Here is a 27,832-nt window from a genome sequence, read left to right on the forward strand (position 1 = left end):
AAGTATTAAGAATAAAGATATTTCACCTAGAAATGCATCCACAAAACATTTTCTATTAATCCACCCTGAAATGTTTGAGCAATTACAGAGAACAAAGTGAATTCAGTTATGGTTTTCATGGTGGATAAATTCTATCCCAGAGTCATGTTCCTTAAAGACTTTTGAACTTTTCTAATAATGTATTTTTTTTTTCAATTTCGTTTCGTCCTTTCTGGGGAATCCTACGCTGTGTGACTTTAATTTCCAATTAAGTGTATTTCCATAGATCCAGTTTTGTAGTCTTATTAAATCTTTTGTCATCTCTAATCTACGGAAGCTCATTGAGGCCAGCTTAGCAGAAAGAATAATTTCTTTTGCGTTTAAACGCAATAATTATTGCGTTTAATCGCAATCTTTTGCGTTAAATCGCAATATGTTTTGCGTTTAAACGCAAAAGATTGCGATTAAACGCAATAGCTATTGCGTATATACGCAAAGAACATTGCGTTTTAACGCAAAGATTTGCGTTTAAAAGCAAAAGTATTGCGTTTAAACGCAAAAAATTATTGCGTTTAAACGCAAAGGTAATATTGCGTTTAAACGCAATAATTTTTTGCAAATAAACGCAAACGTTTTTGCGATTAAACGCAATGATTTTGCGATTAAACGCAATAATCGTTGCGTTTAATCAAAAAAGGTATTGGGTTTAAACGCAATAGTTATTGCGTTTTATTGCAAAACTGTTTTTTTTTAACATGACTTTTTCTATTCAGACCAAACGAAGAGGTTTATGACATACTTATGTTATGCTACAACCATCCGTCAATCTGTTTATTAAACGTAATGTTTAATTTCTCGCTTTTCTCGTCGTGCTGTCTCCTCTATTTCTAATTTGTTTTTCATATTGTTTCTCATAAATCGAATCTAAATTATTCAATAAAATCAAATAGTCCACACATACACTGTATAACTGCCATCCATAATGCTTTATTTTATCATTGTCAAATGAAAGTGATAATGTTTATTCAATATGACGGACTGATTTGGCATTTATTGTAATTGTTATATCACTGATTTGAATTGGTGATATCACATATTCAAAAAGTGATAGCATTTATTAGAATAGGTATTATCACCCATCAATCACCTATTTATCTTGTGATTTGAAGAAGGGGTATCACATATTTGAAAAAAGGTACATGTATCACTGTTGAGTTTGAATAGATGGAATCACCTATTCAGATAGATGATTTTACTTTTTGAAAAGGTTTTATCACCTATTCAATTCGGTAATATCTTTGAGACAATAACTAATCATAGTATAGCCATCAATGCAACTGTTTGTGCAAGTTCCATTGTTTTAATTTGTCACACGAATCGACATGCCTCTATTAATAAGGCCCCTTGGCATAATGCTCTTTGCGAAGGAGTCTTTTCCGTTTTTTCAATTCAACTGTTTCTCACAGTCTAGATACCAAGTATCCGGCAAACAAACATCACTGGTGCATCCATCAATTGCCATTTCGCATGTCATCTCTAAGGAAGAATTTGGAAACAAATATAAGCAAAGACTTATTCTCTCTCTTGTATTTATTTATAGCGCGATCCTTTTTTTGCTTAGAAGTGCCTGATGCTTTAACTTACTATTTCATTATAAGTTATTCCAAGTGAAAACCAGAAACTGAGTCTTTGTGATGTGTCAAGTGTTGTCATCAAATTACGCACTTGGTACATATACTGAAGTGTATATATAAGCAAATGAATAAACTGCGATTTAACGCAAAAATCATTGCGTTTAATCGCAAAATCATTGCAATTAATCGCAAAATTATTGCGTTTAATCGCAAAAATTATTGCGTTTAATCGCAAAAACTTTTGCATTTATTCGCAAAATATATTGCGTTTAAACGCAATAATAGCTTTGCGTTTAAACGCAATATTTGTTTTGCGTTTAAATGCAATACTTTTGCGATTAAACGCAATACATTGCGTTTAAACGCAAAACTTTGCGTTTAAACGCAATCCACTTTGCGTTTAATCGCAATACTTTTTGCGTTTTATCGCAATCTTTTGCGTTTAAACGCAAAATACATTGCGAATAAACGCAAAAGATTGCATTTAAACGCAATAACTATTGCGATTTAACGCAATATAAACTAATTTATTTACTGAACTGGCCTCAATAAGCTTCCGTACTAATCCTCTCTTCTCCAAAGGAATAATCAATCACAACCTCTGATCTAAATGAAATTTTTGATTTTTTTTCTCTCAAATTATACATATTTTTACTTTACTTATGGTAATCAGTTTTCAAAAGAAGGATTTTTTCGCTGGCCTTTTGTTAAAAAAAATCATTTAGCTGTAAATTTTCCGCCGCCCGGGTGAACACCATTCTGATCGTGGTATCAGGACCGACTGTTGAATTCCTCCTCTCTCATGTATTGCGATTTAATAACATGTTACCATGAAATGAAAAATCATCTGATATTCGGCGATGAAAAGAATAAATTATAGATCTTTCTAAACATAAAAATACATGTACACCTCGCTTATGTGCCTAGCTTTATTTGAACTTTATACTGACAATTAACAAACCTTGTGTATGTCGGCATAGAAAGTACGCCCCATATTTTAAAGCCGTACTTACATGTACGTACACTTATACACGCGCAATACACACTGTATTCACTATAGATGTTTCAATGGAAAATCAAAACTGGTTGATTTTATGTTAAGTGGATAAAACTATTTTAAAATGTTCAGAAATAGTTGGTATGATACGTAATCTTGTTTCCCCTGTACTTGTTTTATTATTTTCGTTATAAACAGGAAGGGAACAGATGTATTCGTGATACTGCTTGATATAGAAAATATTACACTTCCCTATGTGTGGGTTACTGTTAAACCACCATATCTATTTCGCCATTAACTTCTGGCAAACTGGTTCGCGGCGTCTAGTACGACCAAACCAGTGTTTACCATCTGTAATAAATTTTAACACAAAATACAATGAGAATAAATATTGATCTCGCTAACTTCACGAATTTATATCGTATGCGAATTAAAGCTGCAGTTTTTCGAGACTCCTCTTATATTTTTTGAAATTTTTAAATGGTGTTGCACAAGTTCAAACTATCTGAGTCTGGAAAAAATTGAAATTAGTAGAGATTTTGTAGTTTAAACACATCATCATTTAAAATGAAGCGAGAAAACGACTCAAATTGTCCGGCTAAATAAAACAAAATTCAATTACTATGTTATAACTATGATAGAACACAAACTTTATTACCATGCAAGAAAATTAGGTACAAAAATCCTACGAATGGTTAACGGGTATCATTTGGTTAAGATCTGACATTGTTTGAAATTAGCACACATTTTATCTAAAACTCTGGAAGTGTTAAATTATTTAGGAATCTGTAATTACAAGTCTCTTTCATGTAGAACTATTGTTTTAGGCATTATACAAAAATGTAAATGCCAGACTTAATCTTTTTTTAAATACAGAATTGAATCTTGTCACACAACAGAAAGACACTATGCTCTGCTTTCGATACAATCTTTTATTATCTCTGTTCTTCTAGGCATTGTTGAATGAACAAGGGACAAGTTGCTCACGACAAAGTACTTAAGTTTGATTTTAAAGTATCTTTAGAATTTTTTTTTCTAACATGTATGTTTGGGGTTGCGGATAGAGTTAAGAGTATATTATTGTATTAACTAAAAATTGATAATCCAAGATATGCCCCCCCCCCCCCCCCCCAAATAAAAAACCCATTAGGCTATATATAAAAATTCTTCATAAAGAACCCTGCCTCAATTCTAACATGAAATATCCTTTATGGTTCATGTAGATTTTTGTATATTAAATTAACATTAATATAAGGACCACGCTGAAAATAAGCTTTCAAGAATTTGTGGCTACATGTATATTCTTTTGTATTTAATATCTATCATCATCTTTGTATCTTGAAAATATCAAAGTTAATTGCATATAGTGATGAAATGCAGTCTGTTTCCTGTTATGGTTTTATTATTAAATAACACGATTCTAAACATGACATTCTATGATATTTTGCCAAAATAAAATATGCTATTCAGCATTCACACTCTCAATCTCCGCAGTACGATGGGAAATTTTCCGAACAGAAGAAGCTCATATTAAAATCGACTGACAACACAAGTTTTGTATGAATATATAGGGTTCGCATTACCTCTGTCCACCTTTGTTTTTAAGCACTAACATTTATTGACGAGGACGACGAGAATGATGATGATGGAGAAGGAGGAAGAACGATGCATCTAACTTTGGTCAAAAGAGAGATAACTCATACTGAAAAGCATACTTAAGGAAGGAGTCTTTTTATTATCAAACATACTTCTTATAATAAGAAATGCATGAAATTTTGACACAGTCAAACGGATCATATTACTTAATGATTCTATCAGTTTAATTAAATTTTACCTTTTTGTTTTCGGATAAAGGTCAGGTCAAGGTCACTACCTTTTTCCTCAACGTAAAGAGTGATAAAAATAAGTGTAGCTCTTTATAGTTCTGTAGACATTTGTTTAAGATTTGAAGATTCAAATCTTCAATGAAATCATAGACCATGAGAGTGTCTATCAGCTTATACTACTAAATTGGAATAAATATTTATACTAAAATTGATATTGCTTAGCCCGCATTTCCTCTAATTTTCTTAAATTTTGAAGAAATTTTGATTATTTTTTTATGCTTCCAATAATAAAATATTTCTAATTTTTATGTATTATGAAGACTTTATATAAAGATATAAATTGACAAAAAAGCTAATATATTGACCGTTTCATAAGAGAGAAAAACTGATTTTAGTGATTTTTTCACAAAAATCAATGTATAGAATGGGCGCTTTAAAAAGCTTATAAAAATGTTATTTGATAGGCAAATCATATTTTAAAAACATATTCTGAAACCCAAGTATCATATTATTAGTTCACATTAGTAAAAAAAAATCCAACATTATTGTTATTGTTTTTAAAATGATAAAACAGACTCATAATATATATATAATCTGCTGCAATTCTGAATTGCGCAGCATGTGATATTTTCCTACGCCAAAAATATAGTCCTTGTTCCATTCTAAACATTGGTTACATGTTTCTATGCCAAGTTGTATGATAGTAAAAAAGAAAGAAAAATATACTATTTTGATTTCCCTTCATCTTGATTTAATGGACAATTAATCAAATTTACGTTTGACAAGTCGAAAACCAGAAAAGACTCCTTCCTTAAGAAATAAACAACGTTATTTAGTGAACATGGCGTTATGAAAAGCAATTGCTCTGTTGGCATATTCCATGATGCGCGCTAGCCTTGTCTGCAAATGCGATTCATACCTTAAAATTCCTATCTTATCCTAAGGGTAAGTTAATATTAATGGAAGAGCCACAGTAACAGCCACAAGCGTGAACTTTGATTTTCGCTTGTGACGTTGCAGTTTACAGCGTTTAACGTTTGTGACGTCATAACAAAAACTCGTCAATTTGACCTTTGACTACTTGTTGCATTTAGAGGCATTTGAAGATCACAGAATTTAATGGAAAAACACAGTAGAATGTAAATATTATAGCATTGAATCATGATTTTTTGAAGTATACACTCTCATAACTGCAGCGGTGTGTGCATACAAATTGAGGAACGCGCGTTAGCGCGTTATTAAAATTTGTATGAACGCACCGCTGCAGTTATGAGAGTGTATACTTCAAAAAAATCATGATTCAATGCTTATATTTACATTTTTTAACGTCTTGCCTTGTCTGCAAATGTGATTCATACCTTAAAATTCCGATCTTATCCTAAGGGTAAGTTAATATTAATGGAAGAGCCACAGTAACAGCCACGAGCGTGCACTTTGATTTTCGCTTGTGACGTTGCAGTTTACAGCGTTCAACGTTTGTGACGTCATAATAAAACTCGTCAATTTGACCTTTGACTACTTGTTGCATTTAGAGGCATTTGAAGATCACAGAATTTAATGGAAAAACACAGTAGACTGTAAATATAATATATTATAACGTCATGGAAAAGTATGACGTCACACCTTTATGACGTCATAGTATACAGACAGAGCAATTGCAATTATAGAAAAATAATTGCAGTTCCTCCGTATGGACTTACAGTGGGAAAGAACAATGGAGTTGCAAATATACGCTTATGGTACCATAAAACTTTGCGGATGTTACGTAAAAGTGAGTACCTTGCGTGAACATCGATGACTAAGTGAGAATTCTCTAGAACTATGTATGAATGTACATGACCTCGGATCTTTAAACAATTTTTTTGTTTATGTTGTAATACATATTCCATATCGAACGATTCGTGTTCGTATGAATCACAGTTGCAAATATCTTTGCCGACGTTGTCTCTTACAAAGGCATTAAATGCCATCAGATTTATTTCAATTGCGCGCAAGAATTGTCAAAAGATTTACCAACACCAGACAAAAAAAAAGTGATGACATGATTAAACAACACAAAGGGAGAGTTTATATGTAACTCAAAAAATGATGTGCACTTTAAAATAAAAAGTCCGGTAATTGATTTATTCAGACATCTACTATCAGTCACATACATGTGTAGAGCACGTGAAAATATGAACAAGGTAATGCAATGCAACGACGTTTGGTATATTGAAACAAACTTTCCAGTTCATTATCAGCTAGATGTGATATGTTGCGATCCATGTCAATGTCGACATGAATTGTCTTTTATCATTAACTAAGGAAGTCTGTAGTCAAAAAGTGATATTTTAGTTGATCTTCCAAAGTTGTGTAATGGAAAATTGTTTTCACCATATTTGGTAATCTAATGCAGATATTTTTACTAACCCCATTTTACATGTATTTTCTCTTTACCCAATGTAGTTTATGACCAAAACTATCATGTTTCAAATTTTAAGGCTGATCTGGTGGTTATTTTGTTGACCATGGCATCCAACCTCCTTAAACATTGTATGAATCATGTACCAGATATTAAAATTTTGCATTTGAGTGATGTTTTATCCCGTTTTGAGCCTCGATGTTGTCTGTATTACTAGTATCCTGCAAGTAGCCCCATTGATCCGGGCATACTGCAGGCACGTAGCATCGTTTCTGAAAGGGGGGGCAGACTCATCCAAAAAATCTTGACAAGCAAAAAAAAGAAAAAGAAAAAAAGGGAAATAAGACGTTTCCAAGTTTCCAAAATCTTCAAAATCCTAATCCGGGGGGGGGGGGGGGGCGGCGGGGGGCGGGGGGGGGGGGGGGCGGGCTGGCGTAGTTTATAACTTCAATTTCAATCCTAATTTCCTTATTTTCATATCAATTTTTTACATCCTCCAAAATAAGTTGGGGGGGGGGGCCAACTCCATGATAATTCAATTTTTTAAATGTAAATTTAAAAAAATTAGTTACTGCGAGAAAAAGTGGGGGGGGGGGGGGGGGCCTAATGCTACGTGCCTGTACTAGTTGCTATATAAAGGGTGTAAATTACCTCTGGGGTACCGCACTTTTTCCAGGTACCAAGTGTGGCTCAGTCTGACAGGCTCATTGAGGAGTAGATTTTGAGTTCCTGGTAACTGAATCTCTAATCAGTTTCCCACCGGGGGTTTCTCAGTTTAGCAATATGTGGCGATAGAGTTTTATCGACGGTCGTGGAGGACTTCCCGAGGCCTAGCCAGTCGACGTGACGTCTGAAGCTTGGTGCTTTGAGGACTGGAAGTCCATAGATGTTGCGACATTGGGGGCAGTACAATGGTCGGGGCAACAGCGTACATTACGAATGATGACGCACCCAGTGGGCATTAGGGATGTCGAGGATTACCGTGGACCTGAGGGCGGATTCCACCGGGGATACCGATTCCCGGGAAACATTAGCTCTCTTTCATTTCAATTTATTTGGTATATATGTACATATTTTTCTTATATAAAATTTTGAAATAAAAATTTTTTTTTTTTACTATCAATCAAAAGGGTGACTGGCAGTTGCATGTGCTCGCTGGCTATAGGCTGTGATAAAAGGATTACACACCTAGTCGGAAATATCACACATTTTCCTGACTTTTTTTAACGATTCTGATATTTCACTTCCCAGGTACCCTAGTCGTTTTGGGCAAGTAAAATATTAAACTTGTTTAAAAAGCAAGAAAATAACTGATATTTCCCACTAATAAATTCCCAACAAGAAAAAAATCTGTTTCAATATCTGCTTGCTTAATAGATTTAATGATGAGTTATGAACAACATATTTTAAAAATAACCACATATGCGTGTCCAAAACAGATGTTTCTTTTTTCCAAGTCAAAAAGATTATTGTAAACAACACAAAACTTCAATACATCTATTGTTGTAAAAAATATTGTAAACAAATATGAAAAATGAAAGAAACTAAAACTGTATCCAGAGGGCATACATGCAAATGATATGAACAGATTACACAGGCAGAAAAAAGCTAAAGAGCAAATTCACAGAAATTCACGTTGCAAGGGAGGTAATAAAGTCTCCTTTTGTGTCCACAGTCTCGGCACCATTTGAGTTATTGATATTGTTCACATTGAGAATGCCGGAGGGTGTAGAGATGGTGATTTGGCCTGAGGAAAGCTGCTGTGCAATATTACTTGGCAGGCCACTCAGAGAAACGCTGGGGATATTGCCGGCAGCGAGCTGCGACATATTAAAGTTTGAACTTTGGGGCTGAGCTGAACTGGGGGCAATGGCTATTGGTACGTGAGTGGTGTGAATGGGGGCTGGGGAGGAGGTGTTGTCCCTCCCGTTTTTCTTGTCTGCCCCTCCTTCTCCACCCCCAGCACTGTCCTTGGGTCCCTTTACAAACACTCCACCTGACCCCCTCTGTCTGTTCAAGGCATGTCTGTGTCGAGACTCATACAAATATTTCTAAAAAATAAAATCAATATAAAACTATACTATTTTGTAAATAAAGCATAATCTACATTTATACCTTATACTGTATTTCATTTATAAAAATTTTATCTCAATATTGAATTTTCATCAATTACTCTGCTTTTTCACATGAACCACAAAAATCTACGTTTTCCATCATCATATATTTTATCAACTTGAATATTTCACTGTGGTTCCAGTGATTTCATTTTTAAGCCCGAACCTGTCTTTCTTTGGGTATTCTTCCTAGGGCTTCTAATTTTGCCCGGGCTTGCCTCCGTTTGAGAATCCGGTGGTACTGTTTTGCATTCACATACAGTGGCTCCTCTCCAGTATCGTTATTCTGCAAGGAAAAATTGCCGATGTATGAACAAGTACCTCACATGTCAACAATAACACACTAATTATATTTCCACTGATCATCCAACAGATTCTTTTGATGAAAAACAGTAAAAAAATATACATTATTTGTACTTACTACAGGTACTTGTTGATTTGCAGGTTGTGTTGGTAAGTTTATAACTTGGATACCTAAAAGAGTAAACAAATGTATTATCAACTATTGACAAATTCAACGATACAACTAATTTCATTGATTAATTAATCATCACCTTGTCAAAATACAATGTTTAATTGTTACAATTAATTTCATTGATTTATGAAACAACACATTGGCCTTCATTCACATCATATTTAACACATTTCATCAAATCATTGTACACAAATCAGATCCCATTCCTTCTCAATTATGTATGTACTTTTGACAATATTAGCCTCAATCACTCTTTTTGTTTATATATATATTTACCACGGTGTAATTCAAGTATATTTACAAAGTATAACATTAGTATATCCAGCAACTTTACCTTGAGGAAGCTGCACCGGTTTGTTGTTGGCGTCCACAAGCACGAATGAAGTCTGTCCATTCACAGTCACTTGGTTCAGGAACAACATTTGCGGGACACCAACGGCTGGGGTCATCTGGGCACTGGTGCTGACCTGAGGCGAGCCCTGCACCATCAGGCTGTTGGGCTGCTGTACTATGTTTGAAGTCTGTACGATCTGACCTGCCCCTGATGCAATGGGTGTTGCTTGTGAGACACTCGTGAAGTTTTGTAAATTAGATAGAGTTCCATCTGCAACCTAAAAAATAGAATTGAAAATTAATTTTCAACTGTCAATTTTTGATGGATTCACTAATTTTCAATAACTTTTATTTGTGACAACTTTACTCTGCAATTAACTTGCAAGCTTATTCATTGGGTATAATTTTCATGATACAACTATGTTACCTTCTTATACAAAAGACTTTGAAAGGTTTGGTTGACCTTTTACTACAACAAATACTCGGACGCCTGATGATGACGGTAACTAAAACCTCACAGATAATCCCATGTAAATTAAGTCAGATTACAGTAAACCGAAAACATTTTCAGAAAAAATACGATGTTCAAACCTCATGCATTTGATCCATAAATGAAATACAATTTTATCAGCATTTTACCATTTACATTACACATTGTTACATGCACGATAGATTAGGTTAGATATGAAATAAAGTTTTTTAACAGGTTGTACGCATTGTCAAAGTGATATCAAGAAAATGAAAAATCTATTCAGAATTTTACCAACACAAACATTTTTTGTTGAAGAAAAAGTGTTTAAAGAGGTATTTCCCCTCAGCCCATTTTATCTGGAGGGAAACATAAGGATCGACAAGCAAAGGACTACCAGTCAACAAAGGGCTACCAGTCAACCAATGAAAATGAAGGTTTAATTAGTTTGAATTTATTTGAAGTTTTGAACATTCCCTATCATCCAATGGGCAAAATAATCTCATTCATACCTGTGGCTCTTCCTGTGAAATGAAAAGAGCAAAGTAAGGGGATAAACAACTCAAAAATTCAAAGGGTGTTTTACAAAGGTTTTATTTTCTGTTATTCAGCAATAAATACCCTTGTAGGGGGAGGAAGGGTGTGATTTGTACTTGTTGTGTTGACACCATTTTAAAATATAAATCTTATTTACAGATTTCTTATGTGTATTTGTGACCACGTGAAGAATGTTCCAAATCTCTACTTTATAAAAGATAAATGGTAATAATCAAAATAAGTTCACATGCTATAATCGTGATAATAAGAATGTTTTACTATCTCTAAGTATGCAGGGTATCTTTAAAAAGCTTCAAAAACTAAGCAACCAAACAAAAGTTTTTCTTCAAATAAACTAGATTCAACAAAACCATGATAAGATGACCACTTTACATATATGCAATATTCAAATCAAACTAAGGGATAATGATTTATCAGAAAACCATGCAAAACATTTAGTGTAATTTTTTTTACCTGTACTATTTCTCCACCTGGCTGGGTGATCTGCTGTATTTGGACACCGTCCTGTGTGATGTACTGTATCGTACCATGTGTCTCATCCCCGCCTCCGGGCGCCACGGTCACTGTTAGGGGTTGTTGTGTCTCCGAGTCAAATACAGTGTAGGTATCATTCTCCGACATTTCCGACCTAATATATACAGTATATACATATAATTTATCTGTATTTATTAATACATTCTAAATAAGCATTTAGTTAAGTGTAAGACTAAATAAGACATTTCAATTACAACTAGGTCTTACTTCATCTCTGTTGAGAATTACCAGTTTTTGAACTTTATTCTAGGACTGAATCCTTCCTTTATAAACATACTACCCACAATCTTTGACTCCTTCATAACTTGTCTTGGTTAAAATGGGGATACATGTACTGAGATGTCTCATCATTCATCAAATATAATTTCACAGCCTTAACATACCGTACTGAGCCTAAATGGATGCAGAATCAAAATGAATACAGTTACTAGCAAGATAGGTATAGGAGTATCATTTAGAAAATTGTTATATATTTGAAATAACGATAATATTCGAGCTGCCATAAGGGATTTTAATATGTATACCCTTTTTAATAGACACATTACTTAAGTTGACTTAATTTTAAGATATGTCCGATTAAGGAGAGTGCTTCAAGATTCAATAAAGGTGACAATCAAAATATTGAGCCAATTTTTAAGGTAAACCTCAGCCAAGATAAATCAAAGACTGTATACCCATTTGTATATGTTATAGTAAATGTTAATGATGAATATAATTCTCTATCTGTATAATCATGCATATATTTCTTTCTAACAAAATGTTAAGTCAACCAGTTTAACAAAGTCAATGTTGACCTGTCTGCCAGTTCAACTTTAGACTGCTAGGTCAGAGCTATATTTATTTGATCTCATCAGAACGGAAATAGCTAAAGAGTTGTGCAACATGAAGGGCTGGTTGGTACTTAAACACGTTAAAGTACATTGTACTTGCATGAAGTTGCACCTATAGTGAAAGGTATAGGAGGGTGTAACAAAACAGTTGTTGATTGGTATTCAGGCAACATTTGATTTAATGGATACAGTTGAACTTCGATATCTTGAACACTGATATCTCGAATACAGTGGATATGTCGAAGTGATTATAAGTCCCAACCACTTATTTTTAAAGTATTTTACCCTCAATTTCTTGATTACTCTGATATCATGAAGTTTTTAAAAAGTCCCATCGAGTTCCAGATAATGAAGTTTGACTGTATAAGTACAGTCGTTTGACCAGTTCCAAATAGGGTACAGATTTGGCGGTGTTGAAAATTTTCCTGGGTGTTCTTTTCAGATCTGATTTATTGGCCTATATACACCATATCCCTGCTGATATTAATGCAATATTACTGCATTTAATTTTTTTTAATTAAAATTTTATTGTAATTAATTCCGCAGGAAGCCATTTTACCAGTTGCGAATAAGCCGATGAGTTCCGAATAGCATAACTGTTTCTATACATATGGAAAATAGATAAAAAAGTTTCGGCCCTAAAACCATTTATTGAACCAGTTGAATAACAAATTAAGTGCAAACATCTCAGTTATTGGTATTTTCTTAACAATATAGTTTGATTTGCACTGAAATGACAGACAAAATCCCCGTAACAATAATTTCGCCTGGTTTCTAACATCTTGTCGCAATACACTCGCAGCACCTCCACTTATCATTATTATGATACAATATGATTTATTCAAGACTGAGAAAGACATTTAATGAATTCCAGAAGTATTTGTTTTAATCCACCCCTTCATTCAATTCTAAAACAGAGGGAAACAAATTAGGTATTCGGAACTCGTAAAATGATGACTCAATAAAATTCTGCATCCACTTGCGTATGTATTTTATTTTTTATCCTGTATGCTTTTGGGTATGTTAAAATACATATTAAACCTACGTTTGATAAAAAAAAAATTGTTACAAGTGAAATTTCAGGCACCAACAGACGATTTTATGCACAAATTAGCGTTGCAATGACCTGGATTTAATACAAAGTCAACTAATCTAAGACCGATATCAAATACATATATGACCGTAAAAAATGAAACAACTGCAGAATTCAATCAAGCATTAACACCTGTTTTATATATTAAAGGTATTGATTTTTTTCTCCATTTTTTATTTAATAATTTTTTGCTTTATAACTTCTGAACTATTCCGAACTGGGCAAAATTCGGAACTGGTCAAACGACTGTACATGTTGCTGTGTCCTTACTCCTATATATTGAGCCTTGGACAAAATTTGTGTCTTCAGGTCCTGACTCCAAAAAGCATTTGTTGCCTTCATAAGCATTCAATACATGTATAATGTGACTCTTTCATATTGAAATTATTATTAAATACAATGTGCATAAAAGATGGTAAACTATTACTTAAAAAAACCCCTCAAAAACATGTATTATTGTAAAACTATAATATCTAAAAGCACTCTATAAAACTCGATTGGGGACCATGTACAGATCGAGCATATTTTTTCCTTACAAAGATTGTATTCAGGTAATTATGAATTCAGTCATAATAAAATTTTGTCACTACTGTTTCAAAAAAAAAGGAACATAAATCAAACTGACAGTTTTAAACATAAAACTATGCAACGTTTAAGTAGGTATAAACCGAAACATAATACACGCTAATGAAACCATAATAAGATTCTAGAGGATATAACACATTTGTTTAGGTACTCACTTCATCAATAGGAACTTAATGAAAGAATCCGAGCACAGTTAAATGAAAAACCGTTCTCTATAAAAATGATTATATTTATCAAATATGGCGCTAAATACTGTGCACAGAAAACAGTGACGTATTATTTAAACATTTTATTGATGTGGATATTTTTACTAGATAGGTCGTTCGTTTGGCTGTATTGTATTTTAAGGATATTAGGGTGAATTTGGAACAAATATTACTTTCTTTATTACTTTGATAATAGTTTATATTAGTTTATCAATCACTGAGTTCAATACTGACCTTTACAGACTAATTCTTTATAATTTATTATAAGCATTCAAATGACACAGACGAAACGTAAACAAAGCGATTTGCCGGCATTTTCAGAAAAGAGAAAATAGGACCGACAATCTGTAGAATATCACAATGAGTAAAGCCCATCCACCAGAGTTGAAAAAGTAATTAGTATTTTTGAATATTCAGCTGTCATAGATTTTATTATATTTAAGTTATTCTGAAGTATAATGCATTTATTCACGTACGTAAGGTGGACGCTTGAAGCGTTTTTGGGAAACAATATCAATAGCTATCCCCCTTTGGATACCTGTCTTTATCTTGTTATATAACCATGTCATATATCGAAACTAGCCTGTCATATCGTTAATTCTAAATTATTATTTGAGAGACAAAACAGCTTAGAAACAGTGTCAAATGTCTATTTTCACAAGAAATGTTGAATTCTTTACAGGCTCTATGTTTAGAACAGAGACATAGGTAACATAACAATATTTATGTCTCTGTTTAGAAGTAGGAATTAATTTGAGTGAATAAATACACTTGATCAACTTAATAAAAGAACGTTATATACTTTTAAAAACGCTTCCAGCTAATTATTGGCACATTGTTTTATTTAGTAGACAATGCTGAAATATATCCTTTTCTTTGCTATGGTTTTATCCAATTAGAAAATTGTTATTACACTAATCATTATTTCAAGAATATTTGAAGTTTAAGGATGAATCCCTAAACACTTGTCACTGGTCCCCATTAATTCAGTGATTTTAAAAAAAAAAATCTACCATGATTTTGATATTTTTCAATTGAGGGTGAAAAAAGCGTTACATCTTGTTTAGTGTAAATAACTTTGATTGCTTTATTTGAGGAATAAGAAATCACTTTTTAAGTATTATGAGGTGATATCGATAATTTCAGTCAAGTTGCATATAATGTTTAAAGATTGTATAACTTTTGTGTGAAATATTTAGAATATATAATATGGACTAGTATATTATACTACATTGTTTCAATAGTAATTTTTTTTCTTTACAGGTACATGGAAAAGAAAATAAACTGTAAGTGTGCATCAACATGTTGTCAATTAACAAATATAATTGCCTGAGAACCTATATATATAATATTCACCCTTTGATCATACTATTTATGATATAAGAAAAATCTTGTACCCTATAATTGTCAATAAATGATGTTAATTTTAGTACTGGTATATATTGTAAATCATTTTTTCAAATCAAAATGTGTCATTTCTCATGTACACGTTGATTTCTCTGACATTAATATCTTTTATTTAGTGAAACTAAATGGAGGCAGACAAATCCAAGGAATTCTACGAGGTTTTGACCCCTTCATGAACTTGGTTGTTGATGAATGTATAGAAGAAACAAAACTTGGAGAGAGAAATCAAATAGGAATGGTGGTAGGTTTTTAACACTCATGGGAAACACAGGCATTGGCATTAAATATTTCTTTTTTATAAATTTTTGGGCTAGATTTTTATTATGTATTTAAAAACAACAAGCTATCAATGCATGTTACCGGTAAATACATTCAAGCAGTTGGAAAACAAAACCAAAGACTGATGTTGTGTCAATTAACTATGAACTTTCACATTCAGGTTATACATTTTCATCCATTTGAACTAGCTATCACATTCTACCTTTTCTTATATAGGTGGTCCGTGGTAACAGCATCATACTACTGGAAGCTCTAGATCGGATTGGGTGAAGCGTAAAAGTCAGTGGAGTAAATGGGCAGCAATGAAGAATGGACTTCAATTTTATTGATGAGGATGTTTGAGAGAGAATTTGTGTGTGATATTGTGTTCATGTTTGCAGGACGCAGTCTGATGGAGAAATAATTATGTTGTTATATACATGTAGACTGAAACCATTTAACTCATTTTGATTATATGTCACTTTTTCTTTTTCATATTAAAAAAATGATGAATAATAGAGCTTCTTTTTCATACACCTGCCTGGTATTGATGTATATTATTATGATCTTTCTGTCTCATGCCCAGAAGACAATATGAAGAATGTCAGTATGCAGTACAAAGAATATTGCAAGAAGAACTCTTTAATTTAAAGGTCAATGACCAAGGTCAAAACGAATTTGTCAAAAACGTTTGATGACCCTACATGCATTTCCTTCCCTTCTTTCTTTCTCCTTTCAGGATAGACTTCAAGTGTTCATAAAATGAATTGCTTCTTCAAAAACCTTAAATACTACTGGACAGTTACATGTACATGTACGTTGATGAAGGAGGTCTCTTGGCAGATTTCGGAAGTTCTTGACCCTAGGGTCAGAGGTCATGTCGGGATGGTGAGGGGGCTTGACTGGTCATATTGCCAATTTGCAGTTATCTTGTTTAATGCCCTCTTTGGTACTGGGATTCTTGCAAAGGTTAGGATGAGCATTGAGGGTTTAAAGAAGCTATTTATATATTGTAATATACATTTAAATGTTTAAATTTTTTTTTAAATTGCATAATAATTTGATCATTTGAGTCCATTCCTAACACTAGTACCCCTTACCATGGATATATAAATTGCACAATGTTGAAAGTGGCTCATCATAACCATGTATGTGTACTTAAATTACAAGGAGAGAGAAAAACAATTATAATGAAATTGGCAAGAAACAGATGACGTCCCATTTTATTCATCTATTTTATCACTATCTTAATCTTTTATACAATTCTTTTTATTCATCTTAAACTAGACAGAGTACCCCTCTTGTTCTATAAATAACTTTAAGCGTGTACAGAGGTACACGAATTGCTAATTTAACAGCACAAAGTTCGACCTCTCGTGTCGAATTCTTCATGCATAAAGTATTTTGACACAATAGTCTATATTGTAACAATTATACTGTCGTACGGTCACCTTGAGAATGATTTCAAATTGTATGTTCGTGTAGGTATATCTCTGGATCCTGCATATTAAAAGGTACATAGTAAGTAATAGCTTTTATTATGAAACATTCATGGCACTCTGTCTCCTAATGTTTGTGACTATTTCTGATCAGTTTCATCTCTTCTAACTCCCTAGGTATACTATGTCTATGCTTATTCATTTACAAAATTAATAGCACAAAAAATCCCCAACAATACAAATAAGAAATATCTCGTTATAAGGGGTTAGTATCTCGTTAAAACGAGATACCAACTCGTTATTACGAGATACTATAGTAATCATATCGTTATTACGAATTAGATATTTTTAAACATTTTTAAAAATAAGCCTATTAGGCTTTCGTAGTTACAATCGTGCACGTTGGTTGAATTTCTTAACGCAAAAATATCGTTTAGGTACTGATGGAAAAATTTCCTCTTAATATGTTTCAACGTAACCAAATACTCATGGACGATCCATGCTTTTTTGACAGGACTGTTCCTTTATACATGTATATTCATGGTCGAAATCTTCTTTGTTCAGTGTGAGTTTTGTGGTTATATGCAATTGATTTTTCACTTGAACTGTAATCATGAACACATGAGATACAGTCATATGAACTGTTCATTAACGCATCGATAAAATTCTTTGTTCATTATGAATGATCACCTGGTAAAAGGTACAAAAATGTCATTTGAAAGAAAACCACAAGAACGTTGATTTCTAGTACCACGTGAGCGGCTGCGCTGGACCCATCCTGTACACCAGTCATATTTCCCGTGAATGTTTTCGGTGTAGATGTCTTGGGAGAAAGGCATCCCTCTCGAGGACACGGTGGACAGTCACGGGGACGGTTTGGGTTTTCTGGGGCACACTCTGGGCGTGGCCTGCCTCCACCTCCTCCCCCGGACCCCGTTCCGGAGTTTACACAATGACAGAGGTAATAACTGTATCCATAGTTCTCCAGATTCCAATCTGTAAACGAACGTGAAGGAAATTTAAAATCAAATTGTAATAAACTGGTTAGAACTGAGTCATGTAGATATTAACCTTGTCATTATCCATAGTGATATGAATCACAATCGGTTTGCTTAAGAAACAAAGGAGAAAATACTCATGATCAGAGGATGTAAAAAATTTTAATACTAAAGAATGCTTTCTGCTGGAGAGCTGAGTTTTGCAAAAGAATGCATTGATGCGTATTTGAACTTACGTGTATTGTTCGAGGAACAGTTATACTGTGTCATTGTGTTTGGATTCACCACGCGTCCTTTGAAACATCCTAGATAATACGGAAATTTATCCGTCACATAATACCTGTAGCTCCCATTGACAACCTTCCCGTGACATTTTTCCAGCTCTGATTCCGTCACATTCTGCGACTCGCTCACCCTTGGTCCATAAATAGGAAACCCATCTAAAGCCACACCAATGAACTCTTCAACATCTCCCTTGTACATACAGCTCTCGGGAATCTTGTGATAGTGATAAGCCCCATCTGGACTCGCATGTCCATCACATTTATCAAACACTTCGGGAGACGCCCCCTCTACGGCGTTAGACAAATCTCCCGCCAGAGGATTGTAGATGGCGACACCTGTTCTTGTGATCCCAATCATCCCTAATCCCACACAGCCCGGAACGGGCACTATTTCGGGAGTTTTGGGAATGGACAGGTTATAGTTCTTGGCTGTAGCGGTATTGGGGTTCACTTTCTCCGTTTCGTGATCAGGTAGACCACTGGCGGATATGTACAATCTAGGAATTAAACGGTAATTAATACACTGTATCATTATGCATTACATTTATCAAGTCTTTATCAATATATTATTTGGAAACACCGTATTGCCCATTGTTAAGGATCTGGGTGATCAACAAATTATATAACTAATCGTAAGATCTGACTTAAACTGTGCTATATAATAATTTTGGCCAATAAACTAACAAGAAAAAATCTTTAAATTTAGACATTTAACTTTCCTTTATCTTTAAACAGGGTACTTCTTCATAAGGATCGAGGTAATTATAGCCTTCAAAAGAAATCATGAAACCCTTACACAGCACTGTCACTCTCGTACACGGCGACCGAGGCACCATACTTCCCTGTGGCCTTGAACTGCACGATCTCTTCCCTCGTTAGTCCAGCTGAGGAGAGGACCATAAGACTTGGACCTAAAGCCATTAGGACAAATATCCAAATGGTTGCGCTCCTCATATCTTATATTTCCCTACAAAAAGCGAACACAACTCAACTGTAGTACGAAATACAGAAAACATCTTTAACTTGATCTTCCACGTGTACAGTCGACTAAATATACATTGTGTAAAGCAATTTACTTGGTGTACAATTTTATGGTATCTCTACAGATATGGCAAAATGAAAGACTTATTTTATTTTAATCTTCTCGGTGATTCTTTTTCATTAATTTCTTATATATGACATAGAAAGTAAATGAAACATCAGGTATTAACAAGCAGGCTGACGGACATAAATAGTTTGAAATATTACTGTATTTGCGCTTTACAAAACCTTCCGTTACTATAGTCGTTTTTTTTTTCAAATAGATTTTGTTGATTAAATAATATAACATTTAAATCTAAGAAAGTACATATTAGAATAGCTATAACGTTTATGAAAATGTTAAATTTAGAGAATTACACTGGTATTCAAATTGTTTTGCTTCTTACAAAATCACCGCCAAAAAACTGAAACAACCCTAACGTGCTCTATTTTTACACCATGACGTTATATTGTCAGCTCCAAACAAACAAACAAACAAAACGATCGGTTAATATTTTGATGTATACAACATACTCATTAAATAAAGTAAGTCCAAATATGCCTTTCACAGATTACAATGTAGTTCCAGTGACTCCAAGAATATATAGTCCCCAGACTATCGAGACAGAGGTTATGCAACCAGTCACAACAGATGCACGACTCTAGGACGTGCCCTGGGACCGTAGGAGGGATGTCCGTCTTTATTTTAACAAATATCCGCCACCATGTGCACAAAATGTTTCAGGAAATTCGAGATTCTATCAGTTATTACGTATATATATATTATGTCAGGTTGGTTTTCAGTTGTCAACTTATTTTGATACAAAGAAACTCAATACTAGTATAGTATTAAGGAATGTTTTTATCCAGATTGAAAAGTACTTCCCAAAAAATTCTTTAATGTGCATGGATTGTAACAGCGGCAGGTTTTTATTTTCTCGCTACCTAGATCTACATGATTGTATTTGATACTCCAAGCCTTAAAGATTTTCAAAAACGTCACGACACAGATATGATCCGTATTTAAATGTATACGAGGGGATTTTGCCATTCATCAAAAACGTACCTAAAGATACGTGATGTAAAAATAAAATCATATACAAACTAAATACACAGAACAAGAAAAACGTCCTTAGTTAATATATACTCACTGAAATAAATTGTAGCCATAAGTTGAGTTATTTACAAGAAATTGTCCATATGTTTAAAATCTTGTTTCAATTCAAAGAAAATTGACTTACCAAGAGAAAATACGTATTGGGACTGACTTCTGATCGGTCAAAACATTAATTTCATTACGTATACCCGTCGAAATGTTAAATTTGGAATTAACTTGTGCAAGGTTATACATCGGTATGCATAACTATCATTTTTTTTTACTAGCATGTTTATTCCTGTGTTGACCTATCGCTAACCAGTGATTGAGAAAACATGCGAGGTCCGATTTGATTGCGTTATATACTATAGTGCTTTGAAAAAAGAAGGGCACACACGATTTCAATAAACAAAAACCAATATATCTCATCACAAACCAATTTTTTTAAGATATCTCTTAAAATCAAGATATTAGTACACTAACCTTCTTGGTGGAATCTCTGAATTCATTGTTTATAATAATATATAAGATCGACAAACTGCTAAACTTAGAACTAGAAAAGAACACCTTAATTCGACGAACAATGGGGTGAGGGGAAGGGTGCAGCACAATATATTAAGATACTGGTGAAGCATCATAAGATATGGGCAAAAAACAAAGCAGTAAAGACAAGATAGTGCCTAGATCATGGATAATGGTCGACCCATGATGATATGCCTAAAGGAATGAAAATAACACTCACCGAAAAGAATAAGAATACAGTAATAGGAGGAGATGAAAAAGACTCCAAGCCATGTATAATAGAGTATAGTAAATATACATACACAGAAACAATAGCAAAATAGGAAGTAAGCAGTGGAACACTAATTAACCGTACAACAAATGTAACGGTTGACAGGCATAGCTCATCACCGAGTCTACCCTTTAAGATTAATAATAAATATATACAACGATTTGGGCAGTAAAACCTAAGGTCAAATAACAAGCGAACAGTTAGAGCACACCCCAGATGTTTGCCAGTGCAAAAATGGATGGAATGTCATAAAAAACAAACAAACAAACCAACAAAACAAAAAAAATAAAGAAAAAAACAACCAAAAAAAAACTCCAACAAAAACACCAAGAAACATAACGTATGTAAAGAGCTGTGTATTTATTTTCTTTGATACATATTCTTTATAATATCAAAATAATAGTGCCTTTTTTTCCTAAACATATTCATAAAAAAACCCAGCTTCCAACCAGTTTTAAGGTTTTAGAGAACTCAACAACACATGGAAACAATATATACCTTCTTTCCTTTGTAAAATTATTTGTAAATCAATTAATTGGGTGTGAAATATAATCTGTTTTACGGTATCTTTTCCTAATTAGCTATAGAGTTTAGAAGTTACATATAAGTCCTGTTAGTTATTGTCAAGAGGAATTAAAATAATTTACGAGCCAACATTGAAAACTTTGTCATGAATTGTATAGTAATTTAGGCTTCCTTAGTTACCTCACGTTATGTTCAAATAAACCAATCTAGAGGTATCGTAATGTCCCTGTTCCGAAGAATCTTAATAAAATGTTAGTTACATGTACATTGATGTTGTCAGGAATTTTTTTTTTTTATCAAATTAAGGATTTCAAGCCCATATTTTAAACTAAAATTCCTTTGATTTGAATTTGAAATTGAAGGGTTAAATTTTATTTTCACGATTAATATTGTCCTATCTTGTTTGATTATCTAAGGAAGTCTTTTACAGTTTTGATATGATGTACACTTTCATACGCGTACAATTCTATTGCTGTGTTGTAACATCTTATGATTCTGTATCCACTAATAATGTAAAGAATCCTGACCATTCATGATGTGGTTTTGCCATTAACGAACTACCTAGCCGTTCATTAACTATTCATAATGTGAATATGAAGAGAAATGAGGAACAACATACAATTTGTATCAAGCTACACGTTTACACACGGTTACATCTGCTGTCCCACTGATCCATTCTAAATGTCACAAGACCAAAGTCAATAAAATGTATGAATAAAAAATGACCATTGGTTCATAGACCTTATATGATTTTTGCAAAAATAAATCATGACATTATGCTTTTGTGTTCATTTCATGAACATTTAAAAACACAAAGAAAAAAACATGCATGTTGGTTGATTTATTACGCTTATTTTCCGTTTAGGTACTGATTGAAAATACATGTAAAATAAACTCATGCTATAAAGAAAAGATACATTAATGAACAAACCGAGCATTTTGATAGGACTGTTCCGTTACATATTCAGCTTGATCGAATTTCTGTTTTTTACTTCTAAATGATTTGAGATAACATCCTATTGATTTTGCACTTGAACAGTTATCACAATCATACAGTCACGTATATATTAAGTATACAACATGTTATATCAACTGTTCCTGAACACACCGACAAAACTCTTAATTCATTTTGGACTGATTAATCATCTGGTAAAAAGTACCAAAAATGCCACTTGAAAGAAGAACACGATGACTCCGATCTCTTGTACCACGTGACCGGCTGCGTTGGACCCATCCTCAACGCCAGTGATATTCCTCAATGGTGTTGTTGGTGTGGGCGTCGTGGAAGGGGGACATCCCTCTCGAGGGCACGGTGGACAGTCTCGGGGACGGTTTGGATTTTCTGGGGCACATTCTGGGCGTGGTCCACCCCCGCCTCCCCCTCCCCCGGGCCCCATTCCGGAGTTTTCACAATGACAGAGGTAATAACTGTATCCATAATTCTCCAGATTCCAATCTGTAAACGATTTTGAAGTGAACCGTCATCAAATGTTTTGAAACTTTAATAATAAGTGCAGACTTAGTAATAACTTAAAGGTTCTTTTATTTTAGATTACAAAGAAACACACGTGCATGTACATGTTGTAAAAACAAGTTAATGCAGTTTACAATAATGTGTCAATACACTGTCAGATTTTTTTCATTATTTTTACAAAAAGTTTTTTTTCAGACCAATTTAATTAAAACCAATGTATTCAATAGATTGAAAACTGATTACTGCTGGAAAACTTCGCTTTGCTAATCAAATGAACTTACGTGTATTGTTCGAGGAACAGTTATACTGTGTCATTGTGTTTGGATTCACCACGCGTCCTTTGAAACATCCTAGATAATACGGAAATTTACCCGTCACATAATACCTATAGCTCCCATTGACAACCTTCCCGTGACATTTGTCCAGCTCTGATTCCGTCACATTCTGCGACTCGCTTACCCTCGGTCCATAAATAGGAAACCCATCTAAAGCCACGACAATGAACTCTTCAACTTCTCCCTTGTACATACAGCTCTCGGGAATCTTGTGATAGTGATAAGCTCCACCTGGACTCGCATGTCCATCACATTTATCAAATACTTCGGGAGACGCCCCCTCTACGGCGTTAGACAAATCTCCCGCCAGAGGATTGTAGATGGCAACACCGGTTCTTGTGATCCCAATCATCCCTAATCCTACACAGCCAGGGACGGACACTATTTCGGGAACTTTTGGAATAGACACATTATAGTTTTGGGCTGTAGCGGTATTGGGGTTCACTTTCTCCGTTTCGTGATCAGGTAGACCACTGGCGGATATGTACAATCTAGGAATTAAACGGTAATTAATACACTGTATCATTATGCATTACATTTATCAAGTCTTTATCAATATATTATTTGGAAACACCGTATTGCCCATTGTTAAGGATCTGGGTGATCAACAAATTATATAACTAATCGTAAGATCTGACTTAAACTGTGCTATATAATAATTTTGGCCAATAAACTAACAAGAAAAAATCTTTAAATTTAGACATTTAACTTTCCTTTATCTTTAAACAGGGTACTTCTTCATAAGGATCGAGGTAATTATAGCCTTCAAAAGAAATCATGAAACCCTTACACAGCACTGTCACTCTCGTACACGGCGACCGAGGCACCATACTTCCCTGTGGCCTTGAACTGCACGATCTCTTCCCTCGTTAGTCCAGCTGAGGAGAGGACCATAAGACTTGGACCTAAAGCCATTAGGACAAATATCCAAATGGTTGCGCTCCTCATATCTTATATTTCCCTACAAAAAGCGAACACAACTCAACTGTAGTACGAAATACAGAAAACATCTTTAACTTGATCTTCCACGTGTACAGTCGACTAAATATACATTGTGTAAAGCAATTTACTTGGTGTACAATTTTATGGTATCTCTACAGATATGGCAAAATGAAAGACTTATTTTATTTTAATCTTCTCGGTGATTCTTTTTCATTAATTTCTTATATATGACATAGAAAGTAAATGAAACATCAGGTATTAACAAGCAGGCTGACGGACATAAATAGTTTGAAATATTACTGTATTTGCGCTTTACAAAACCTTCCGTTACTATAGTCGTTTTTTTTTTCAAATAGATTTTGTTGATTAAATAATATAACATTTAAATCTAAGAAAGTACATATTAGAATAGCTATAACGTTTATGAAAATGTTAAATTTAGAGAATTACACTGGTATTCAAATTGTTTTGCTTCTTACAAAATCACCGCCAAAAAACTGAAACAACCCTAACGTGCTCTATTTTTACACCATGACGTTATATTGTCAGCTCCAAACAAACAAACAAACAAAACGATCGGTTAATATTTTGATGTATACAACATACTCATTAAATAAAGTAAGTCCAAATATGCCTTTCACAGATTACAATGTAGTTCCAGTGACTCCAAGAATATATAGTCCCCAGACTATCGAGACAGAGGTTATGCAACCAGTCACAACAGATGCACGACTCTAGGACGTGCCCTGGGACCGTAGGAGGGATGTCCGTCTTTATTTTAACAAATATCCGCCACCATGTGCACAAAATGTTTCAGGAAATTCGAGATTCTATCAGTTATTACGTATATATATATTATGTCAGGTTGGTTTTCAGTTGTCAACTTATTTTGATACAAAGAAACTCAATACTAGTATAGTATTAAGGAATGTTTTTATCCAGATTGAAAAGTACTTCCCAAAAAATTCTTTAATGTGCATGGATTGTAACAGCGGCAGGTTTTTATTTTCTCGCTACCTAGATCTACATGATTGTATTTGATACTCCAAGCCTTAAAGATTTTCAAAAACGTCACGACACAGATATGATCCGTATTTAAATGTATACGAGGGGATTTTGCCATTCATCAAAAACGTACCTAAAGATACGTGATGTAAAAATAAAATCATATACAAACTAAATACACAGAACAAGAAAAACGTCCTTAGTTAATATATACTCACTGAAATAAATTGTAGCCATAAGTTGAGTTATTTACAAGAAATTGTCCATATGTTTAAAATCTTGTTTCAATTCAAAGAAAATTGACTTACCAAGAGAAAATACGTATTGGGACTGACTTCTGATCGGTCAAAACATTAATTTCATTACGTATACCCGTCGAAATGTTAAATTTGGAATTAACTTGTGCAAGGTTATACATCGGTATGCATAACTATCATTTTTTTTTACTAGCATGTTTATTCCTGTGTTGACCTATCGCTAACCAGTGATTGAGAAAACATGCGAGGTCCGATTTGATTGCGTTATATACTATAGTGCTTTGAAAAAAGAAGGGCACACACGATTTCAATAAACAAAAACCAATATATCTCATCACAAACCAATTTTTTTAAGATATCTCTTAAAATCAAGATATTAGTACACTAACCTTCTTGGTGGAATCTCTGAATTCATTGTTTATAATAATATATAAGATCGACAAACTGCTAAACTTAGAACTAGAAAAGAACACCTTAATTCGACGAACAATGGGGTGAGGGGAAGGGTGCAGCACAATATATTAAGATACTGGTGAAGCATCATAAGATATGGGCAAAAAACAAAGCAGTAAAGACAAGATAGTGCCTAGATCATGGATAATGGTCGACCCATGATGATATGCCTAAAGGAATGAAAATAACACTCACCGAAAAGAATAAGAATACAGTAATAGGAGGAGATGAAAAAGACTCCAAGCCATGTATAATAGAGTATAGTAAATATACATACACAGAAACAATAGCAAAATAGGAAGTAAGCAGTGGAACACTAATTAACCGTACAACAAATGTAACGGTTGACAGGCATAGCTCATCACCGAGTCTACCCTTTAAGATTAATAATAAATATATACAACGATTTGGGCAGTAAAACCTAAGGTCAAATAACAAGCGAACAGTTAGAGCACACCCCAGATGTTTGCCAGTGCAAAAATGGATGGAATGTCATAAAAAACAAACAAACAAACCAACAAAACAAAAAAAATAAAGAAAAAAACAACCAAAAAAAAACTCCAACAAAAACACCAAGAAACATAACGTATGTAAAGAGCTGTGTATTTATTTTCTTTGATACATATTCTTTATAATATCAAAATAATAGTGCCTTTTTTTCCTAAACATATTCATAAAAAAACCCAGCTTCCAACCAGTTTTAAGGTTTTAGAGAACTCAACAACACATGGAAACAATATATACCTTCTTTCCTTTGTAAAATTATTTGTAAATCAATTAATTGGGTGTGAAATATAATCTGTTTTACGGTATCTTTTCCTAATTAGCTATAGAGTTTAGAAGTTACATATAAGTCCTGTTAGTTATTGTCAAGAGGAATTAAAATAATTTACGAGCCAACATTGAAAACTTTGTCATGAATTGTATAGTAATTTAGGCTTCCTTAGTTACCTCACGTTATGTTCAAATAAACCAATCTAGAGGTATCGTAATGTCCCTGTTCCGAAGAATCTTAATAAAATGTTAGTTACATGTACATTGATGTTGTCAGGAATTTTTTTTTTTTATCAAATTAAGGATTTCAAGCCCATATTTTAAACTAAAATTCCTTTGATTTGAATTTGAAATTGAAGGGTTAAATTTTATTTTCACGATTAATATTGTCCTATCTTGTTTGATTATCTAAGGAAGTCTTTTACAGTTTTGATATGATGTACACTTTCATACGCGTACAATTCTATTGCTGTGTTGTAACATCTTATGATTCTGTATCCACTAATAATGTAAAGAATCCTGACCATTCATGATGTGGTTTTGCCATTAACGAACTACCTAGCCGTTCATTAACTATTCATAATGTGAATATGAAGAGAAATGAGGAACAACATACAATTTGTATCAAGCTACACGTTTACACACGGTTACATCTGCTGTCCCACTGATCCATTCTAAATGTCACAAGACCAAAGTCAATAAAATGTATGAATAAAAAATGACCATTGGTTCATAGAC

At 33.7% G+C, this 27,832-nt stretch overlaps 4 protein-coding genes and 2 long non-coding RNA genes across 9 annotated transcripts; 3 read left to right on the forward strand and 3 right to left on the reverse strand.

The window, feature by feature from the left end:
- Window positions 1–8,202: 8,202 nt before the first annotated feature.
- On the reverse strand, window positions 8,203–14,136 carry LOC105346837 (nuclear transcription factor Y subunit alpha). Of its 3 annotated transcripts, none has more exons than XM_011455563.4 (7): window positions 13,984–14,136; window positions 11,240–11,414; window positions 10,741–10,752; window positions 9,761–10,037; window positions 9,373–9,425; window positions 9,118–9,237; window positions 8,203–8,888 (listed from the first exon to the last, which is right to left on the reverse strand). In XM_011455563.4, exons 1-7 carry the CDS (start codon window positions 13,986–13,988, stop codon window positions 8,469–8,471), a joined length of 1,062 nt encoding a protein of 353 aa, XP_011453865.2. In that variant the 5' UTR covers window positions 13,989–14,136; the 3' UTR covers window positions 8,203–8,468. The 3 variants fall into 3 exon arrangements, with proteins under 3 accessions (XP_011453865.2, XP_065924358.1, XP_011453866.2); XM_066068286.1 differs by lacking the exon at window positions 13,984–14,136 and adding an exon at window positions 13,514–13,536; XM_011455564.4 differs by lacking the exon at window positions 10,741–10,752.
- Window positions 14,137–14,302: 166 nt separating this feature from the next.
- LOC105346836 (small nuclear ribonucleoprotein G) lies at window positions 14,303–16,217 on the forward strand. Its single transcript, XM_011455560.4, has 4 exons — window positions 14,303–14,426; window positions 15,298–15,320; window positions 15,558–15,682; window positions 15,937–16,217. Exons 1-4 carry the CDS (start codon window positions 14,395–14,397, stop codon window positions 15,988–15,990), a joined length of 234 nt encoding a protein of 77 aa, XP_011453862.1. The 5' UTR covers window positions 14,303–14,394; the 3' UTR covers window positions 15,991–16,217.
- Window positions 16,218–16,904: 687 nt separating this feature from the next.
- On the reverse strand, window positions 16,905–20,072 carry LOC105346835 (uncharacterized). 2 transcript variants are annotated; one of them, XM_034473328.2, is made up of 4 exons: window positions 19,975–20,072; window positions 19,217–19,387; window positions 18,373–18,917; window positions 16,905–18,134 (listed from the first exon to the last, which is right to left on the reverse strand). In XM_034473328.2, exons 2-4 carry the CDS (start codon window positions 19,372–19,374, stop codon window positions 17,815–17,817), a joined length of 1,023 nt encoding a protein of 340 aa, XP_034329219.2. In that variant the 5' UTR covers window positions 19,375–19,387; window positions 19,975–20,072; the 3' UTR covers window positions 16,905–17,814. The 2 variants fall into 2 exon arrangements, with proteins under 2 accessions (XP_034329219.2, XP_011453859.3); XM_011455557.4 differs by lacking the exon at window positions 19,975–20,072 and having other exon boundaries at window positions 19,217–19,416.
- Window positions 18,790–19,559, forward strand: LOC136270528 (uncharacterized). The gene is made up of 2 exons (XR_010708282.1): window positions 18,790–18,931; window positions 19,156–19,559. It is a non-coding gene; the product is annotated as an uncharacterized lncRNA (long non-coding RNA).
- Window positions 20,073–22,682: 2,610 nt separating the features above from the next.
- On the reverse strand, window positions 22,683–25,311 carry LOC136270529 (uncharacterized). Its single transcript, XM_066068287.1, has 4 exons — window positions 25,212–25,311; window positions 24,454–24,624; window positions 23,610–24,154; window positions 22,683–23,310 (listed from the first exon to the last, which is right to left on the reverse strand). The coding sequence occupies exons 2-4, from the start codon at window positions 24,609–24,611 to the stop codon at window positions 22,997–22,999; spliced, it is 1,017 nt and encodes a 338-aa protein (XP_065924359.1). The 5' UTR covers window positions 24,612–24,624; window positions 25,212–25,311; the 3' UTR covers window positions 22,683–22,996.
- Window positions 24,085–24,796, forward strand: LOC136270530 (uncharacterized). Its single transcript, XR_010708283.1, has 2 exons — window positions 24,085–24,168; window positions 24,393–24,796. It is a non-coding gene; the product is annotated as an uncharacterized lncRNA (long non-coding RNA).
- Window positions 25,312–27,832: the final 2,521 nt, after the last annotated feature.

The sequence above is a fragment of the Magallana gigas genome, chromosome 8 (genome assembly GCF_963853765.1).
Source record: "Magallana gigas chromosome 8, xbMagGiga1.1, whole genome shotgun sequence".
NCBI lineage: Eukaryota > Metazoa > Mollusca > Bivalvia > Ostreida > Ostreidae > Magallana > Magallana gigas.

Bases quoted from the DNA above. Each gene is read 5' to 3' on its own strand.
- LOC105346835 (XM_034473328.2), bottom strand. From the start codon at position 19,374: ATGAGGAGCGCAACCATTTGGATATTTGTCCTAATGGCTTTAGGTCCA. The intron at 18,918-19,216 runs GTAAGGGTTTCA...TTTAATTCCTAG, and splicing joins TACGAGAGTGACAGTGCTGT to ATTGTACATATCCGCCAGTG. The intron at 18,135-18,372 runs GTAAGTTCAAAT...GTTCGTTTACAG, and splicing joins CTGTTCCTCGAACAATACAC to ATTGGAATCTGGAGAACTAT.
- LOC105346836 (XM_011455560.4), top strand. From the start codon at position 14,395: ATGAGTAAAGCCCATCCACCAGAGTTGAAAAA. The intron at 14,427-15,297 runs GTAATTAGTATT...TTTTCTTTACAG, and splicing joins CATCCACCAGAGTTGAAAAA to GTACATGGAAAAGAAAATAA. The intron at 15,683-15,936 runs GTAGGTTTTTAA...TTTCTTATATAG, and splicing joins GAAATCAAATAGGAATGGTG to GTGGTCCGTGGTAACAGCAT.
- LOC136270529 (XM_066068287.1), bottom strand. From the start codon at position 24,611: ATGAGGAGCGCAACCATTTGGATATTTGTCCTAATGGCTTTAGGTCCA. The intron at 24,155-24,453 runs GTAAGGGTTTCA...TTTAATTCCTAG, and splicing joins TACGAGAGTGACAGTGCTGT to ATTGTACATATCCGCCAGTG. The intron at 23,311-23,609 runs GTAAGTTCATTT...AATCGTTTACAG, and splicing joins CTGTTCCTCGAACAATACAC to ATTGGAATCTGGAGAATTAT.
- LOC105346837 (XM_011455563.4), bottom strand. The intron at 9,426-9,760 runs GTAAAGTTGCTG...TTACTCTTTTAG, and splicing joins ACCGGTGCAGCTTCCTCAAG to GTATCCAAGTTATAAACTTA. The intron at 8,889-9,117 runs GTTCGGGCTTAA...TTTATTTTTTAG, and splicing joins GAATACCCAAAGAAAGACAG to AAATATTTGTATGAGTCTCG.